The following is a 5789-nucleotide window of genomic DNA, read 5'->3' as shown; positions in this document are numbered from 1 at the left end:
AAAAAAAAAAAAACCTTTATGGTTTGCTCCGTCGACGTAGTTTAGCGGAGGTTGGTCAGGATATTAACGGGGTGGGCTTTTTCACGGTCGCCGGGTCCTTGGGGTTGTGGGGCTGCCGCGAGGCGCGGAGGGCGGCGGCGAGGCCCACTCGTCCCGGCGCACATGTCCGACGAGGCGGGGGGGGGGCGGCCCACGAGCCGTGGCTACCGAGTCGGACGCGGGAGAGTCCCGTGGAGTGGGCCGGGCGGCTTTGGTGCCCAGCCTCGCGCCGCGATGTGCCGTCCCACTCGGGGCGGCGAGGGCGGCCCGCTCGGCACCAGTTGCGTGCGCGGAAAGATGGCCGCTCTCCGGCCCTGCTGCAGGGAGCTCAAAATGGAGGACGCGGCGGCCCGGGAGAGCGGGCGGGTGAGTCACCCACACAAAGGAAAAGGGCCTTTCCCTCTTCGGCCGCTGCTTCCTGTGACCCCACGGTGTACCGGGCGCCGTCTTGGCACCTCCGTTCCTCAACGCCTTGGAAGCAGGCCGCCTTCAGAGGGGGGAGGGGATTTTATGCGGTGGAGTTAACCCCACGCTTAGTGGGTGGAGACGAGAGTTGGGCCAGCTTGGCACTAGTTGTAATTCTCCTTGGAATTTGCCCTTTGCGAGTTTGGGTCGTGGTTTATTCTCAAGCCTCTGGGACAGTAGTTTAAAGGGTTTTTTTTCCCCCCTTCAATTCAGGTGTCGTGAAAACCACCGCTTAACCTAAACCAAAATGGGAAAGGAAAAGACTCACATCAACATCGTCGTCATTGGACACGTAGATTCGGGCAAGTCTACCACTACTGGTCATCTGATCTACAAATGTGGTGGGATCGACAAAAGAACTATTGAGAAATTCGAGAAGGAGGCTGCTGAGGTAGGTACAATAATGTAATAAGAAAGACAGTTCAAATAAGTCAACCAGAAAGTGTTAACTTTCTCAAAACTAGTCACTAGATTAAATCTGAATGTCCTACGTAGGCGGAATAAAACTACTTGCTGTTGACGGTTCTTACCTATGTAACTTTGGGAAATAAGTTAAAGCCGCCTAATAGCTGTAAAGTAGAATTTAGTGTTTCTGCTTAAGTGGGAGTAAGGGATTTCAGGTTGAAGTTTGATGTTCTGGTTACCAAGTAACCATTCTGAATCCTTACAGATGGGAAAGGGCTCCTTCAAGTATGCCTGGGTCTTGGATAAACTAAAAGCTGAACGTGAACGTGGTATCACCATTGATATCTCCCTGTGGAAATTCGAGACCAGCAAGTATTATGTGACCATCATTGATGCCCCAGGACACAGAGACTTCATCAAAAACATGATTACAGGAACATCTCAGGTTTGTAGGATCAATAACTTGAAAATAACTCTAGGTTTGGCATTCTGCATCGGAAAAGGGGTGAGTTCATTCTTTCGAGGAACATTTAACAGGGTAATGTCTTGTTTTCTTTCAAAGGCTGACTGTGCTGTCCTGATTGTTGCTGCTGGTGTTGGTGAATTTGAAGCAGGTATCTCCAAGAATGGGCAGACCCGTGAGCATGCCCTTCTGGCTTACACACTGGGTGTAAAACAGCTAATTGTTGGTGTTAACAAAATGGATTCCACTGAGCCACCCTACAGCCAGAAGAGATACGAGGAAATTGTTAAGGAAGTCAGCACCTACATTAAGAAAATTGGCTACAACCCCGACACAGTAGCATTTGTGCCAATTTCTGGTTGGAATGGTGACAACATGCTGGAGCCAAGTGCTAACGTAAGTGACTTCAAGACTTCAGAGAAAGCGATGGAAGGGGCAGATTTTGACACTAAATGACAACCGTTTGGGAAATGCTAATGGACAATCTTGTTTTAGATGCCTTGGTTCAAGGGATGGAAAGTCACCCGTAAAGATGGGAACGCCAGTGGAACCACACTGCTTGAAGCTCTGGATTGCATTCTCCCACCAACTCGTCCTACTGACAAGCCCTTGCGTCTCCCTCTCCAGGATGTCTACAAAATTGGTGGTAAGTTGAACATTACTATCAGAATGTAATTTGTATGGGTTGCTGTACTTCACATAAGGTATTTGACAACACATTTGTAAATATTTTAGGTATTGGTACTGTCCCTGTGGGCCGAGTGGAGACTGGTGTTCTTAAACCTGGCATGGTGGTCACCTTTGCTCCAGTCAATGTTACAACTGAAGTAAAGTCTGTTGAAATGCACCATGAAGCGTTGAGTGAGGCTCTTCCTGGGGACAATGTGGGCTTCAATGTCAAGAACGTATCTGTCAAAGATGTTCGTCGTGGCAATGTGGCTGGTGACAGCAAAAATGACCCACCAATGGAGGCAGCTGGTTTCACGGCTCAGGTAACACTTTAAAGTGGCAATGTTGTCACTCACTGCCAGACTCTTGCCTTTTGAGACTTACTAAATGCAAATCTTTCCTCCAAGGTGATTATCCTGAACCATCCAGGCCAAATCAGTGCTGGATATGCACCTGTGCTGGATTGTCACACAGCTCACATTGCTTGCAAGTTCGCTGAGCTGAAGGAGAAGATAGATCGTCGTTCTGGAAAAAAGCTGGAAGATGGTCCCAAATTCTTGAAATCTGGTGATGCTGCCATTGTTGATATGGTTCCCGGCAAGCCTATGTGTGTTGAGAGCTTCTCTGACTATCCTCCTCTGGGTAAGGATGACTTGAGTGTATTCAGGACATTTACTGGAGCTGGGAAATCTGCTTGTGTAGAGAGTTTCTCATGGTAATCTGAAATTTATTTTAATAGGCCGTTTTGCTGTTCGTGACATGAGACAGACGGTTGCTGTGGGTGTCATCAAAGCGGTGGACAAGAAGGCAGCTGGAGCTGGCAAGGTCACCAAGTCTGCCCAGAAAGCTCAGAAGGCTAAATGAATATTATCCCCAATACCTGCCACCCCAGTCTTAATCAGTGGTGGAAGAACGGTCTCAGAACTGTTTGTGTCAATTGGCCATTTAAGTTTAATAGTAAAAGACTGGTTAATGATAACAATGCATCGTAAAACCTTCAGAAGGAAAGGAGAATGTTTTGTGGACCATTTGTTTTTTTTGTGTGTGTGGCAGTTTTAAGTTATTAGTTTTTAAAATCAGTACTTTTTAATGGAAACAACTTGACCAAAAATCTGTCACAGAATTTTGAGACCCATTAAAAAACAAAAGTTTAATGAGAAACCTGTGTCTTCTTTTGGTCAACACTGTAACCTTGTATTAGTACTATACAGGTAAAGGAGTAAGAGTTGCACAGACCGAATTTCTAATGTTAAAATACTTGGAAACTAAAGTCTGGGTTAACATTTCCTGGGTGGGCACTTGAATTTTTCATCTTGTCTAAGGAAAGAAACTGTTAAAAAGTACATAGGAAAAGGCTATGGGGGAAAAAAGGGTCTATTGGTGCAACACATTTTAGATAAGCCGAGTAACACCACAAGGTAGTTTATAAAACAGGTTAAATTCTGTAATACCAAAGTCAATGTGTTGCATATAAAACTTATATTCTGTCACTATGGAGTAAAATTGTTGCTACATTGTCACTTTTAGTTTCCCAGGTATTGGAATGCTTTGTCACATTTAAAAATTTTGTAGTTTAAAGTACCCTAAAACATGTCAATACCATTATTTTACTTAATGGTTGAGTTAATTGTATCTAAATTGTAGGAGAAGAAAGTCTACTGGAAGTTTAATGTCACTTAAGAACTAGAAATCCACTTCCAGTAGGAATTTTATCTTTAAAGATCAAGGTTGGGTGAGGAGGGATTGTTACGCACTAGTGATTTAACCCAAAGTTTGAAGAGGTGCAATGGCAAATAGATAATGAGAGGACCCATTTTGTACTGGAGTGTAGGGTGCTTTGCTTTTAAAAAGTTTGAAAACATGTTAAGTCATTTAAAAAATGAGAATCTTGAAAGATGACTATTAGAAGATTTGATGAGCAGGATGAAAAGTGAAAAGCTCTTTAAAAATTAGTGTGATTTTATAACTTAAAATGCATAGTGATTGGTAAATTTAACAGTATTTGGGTGACAAGCATCCAATCCTTCAGATAGCTGGCAAATCTCAGAACGCTGGTGCTGTGCGTTTAAGACAACTGAATCTTGACTATTTGAGCATTGATTCCCTGAATAGGCGCTTTTTGCTTATGAAAAGTTTATCGGGTAGCTTCGAAGGATGGCAAAAAGCAGACAGGACACCTGGTTTAATGCAAGCAATGCTAAGTGAAATGTATCCTGCAATTGAGTAGCCATAGGTGAGAAATCACTGTAGTTGAAAAAATTGTTTCATTTTAGTTCTAAGTCTTAACGGTACTACCAGGGGCACTGATGAGGCCTGTAAATTAGAAACTAATAAAAGATTTTGTCCACAACTCAAATTATTTTTCACTTATTTGTACAAATGTGCTTATTGTTCAGGGTTAGAGGAGCTCTAGGTAGTAAAGTTTCTTAATACATTAGTAAATGGTAGCTGGCACAAGAAGTTTGAACTGTAATGTTTACTGGAAGGGATTTGTTATACCCTCTAGAAATCAAGCTGCAGAAGATTGTTCCCACAAAGTGGAAGGGTAGGAAGAGTGGGGTAGTGTCCAGAAAAGCTTCAGTTGGGCCTGTTGGGATGCTAACTCAGAACCCAGTGTGGATGTGCCATTGTCTGGCATGAGCACCACCTACTGGTGGTCACTACAAATTAGTTTGAAACCTGAAACTAAAAGTTGAGGATATGGCATTTTACTTGAGCTCTGCTGAGGTTTATATACTGATTTCATTTTGTGTTTGAATTGAAATGTAGAGAGTTGTTTTTAGACCAGAATGCCTCAAACTGGTGCTTGACCTTCATGCTTTAAATTGGCCAGCTGTTGGAATTACCCATGTTTGGAAGGAATCTCGATGGGAGCTTGTTGAAATTTGTCCCAGAAATTCTGGTGAGATTTCAAAATATGAAACAGGAAAGGCTTTCTGGTTCAGGAGTTGAAACAGGTTGTCAGTAAGGTGTGTCTCTCTCTTTTTTTTTTTTTTTTAACTCTCCTGGCTGTTCATCCAGCGGCTGGAATAGGCAGTCCAAAAATAAGTTAAATTCGGCCAGTTCAGAGCTCAATTTTATACCCTTTTCCTTTAACACTTGGTCATTTACCTCCCAAGAGCATGAGAATTCGTCTGGTTACTTGAGTTCTGCCCGATAATTGATTGTACAAATGGTGCAGAGTCCTTGGTTTTAAGTAGATTTCAGTGTGGGGTATAAAAACCCTGATGAATATTACAAGGACTGGACTTCATGTGTATTTAAATTGATTTACCTTCTTACTTTGCTGCTGAGCACGGAGCACAGCCCAAAACAAACTTTGTGGCCACAGTATTCACAATACCTGAAATGGGCCACTCAAAAGGGTGACAACTATGTTTCTATGTTCTGTTCTGTTCTTGTGTTAATGTGGCTTTTTACATACACTTTAGATTGGTAGTCAAATGTTTAGTTATCACAAAATGCTGCATAGATAGATTCAGTTGAAAGTTAAGATACCATTCTGGAGTTAATGACCTGTATCCTCGGAGTGAACAATGAGGTCAAGGTCCTGCAAGGGAGGGTGCATGATGTTTTGGATGAGGAGTAAAACCCTTTGGGTTACCCCTTTTTTGGTTTACCTTCCTGAAGTTTCCTGATCTGTTTTATCATAATGTCTTTTTTTCACGTGTCTTCTTCATCTAGGTGGTTTCAAAGTGCCCTCCATTATTTGCAAGTCTTTGGGAATTTCCCTGACTACTTAAAACTA

General features: G+C 42.9%; 1 protein-coding gene across 1 annotated transcript in view; it reads left to right on the top strand.

Moving 5' to 3' along the window:
• EEF1A1 (eukaryotic translation elongation factor 1 alpha 1) overlaps nucleotides 1-4391 on the top strand; it is a 4817-nt gene extending 426 nt beyond the window's left edge. The window contains exons 2-8 of the mRNA XM_040643670.1: nucleotides 718-895; nucleotides 1175-1354; nucleotides 1472-1768; nucleotides 1868-2018; nucleotides 2108-2364; nucleotides 2449-2683; nucleotides 2781-4391. Coding sequence (XP_040499604.1) covers nucleotides 752-895; nucleotides 1175-1354; nucleotides 1472-1768; nucleotides 1868-2018; nucleotides 2108-2364; nucleotides 2449-2683; nucleotides 2781-2905 — 1389 coding nt within the window. The 5' untranslated portion in view covers nucleotides 718-751 and the 3' untranslated portion in view covers nucleotides 2906-4391. The remainder of the gene's footprint in view (nucleotides 1-717; nucleotides 896-1174; nucleotides 1355-1471; nucleotides 1769-1867; nucleotides 2019-2107; nucleotides 2365-2448; nucleotides 2684-2780) is intronic.
• Nucleotides 4392-5789: the final 1398 nt, after the last annotated feature.

Source organism: Ursus maritimus, unplaced genomic scaffold (genome assembly GCF_017311325.1).
Source record: "Ursus maritimus isolate PB19 unplaced genomic scaffold, ASM1731132v1 scaffold_29, whole genome shotgun sequence".
Taxonomy (NCBI): Eukaryota; Metazoa; Chordata; class Mammalia; order Carnivora; family Ursidae; genus Ursus; species Ursus maritimus.
Note: the sequence above shows the minus strand (reverse complement) of the source record. Positions and strands in the feature narration are given on the sequence as shown.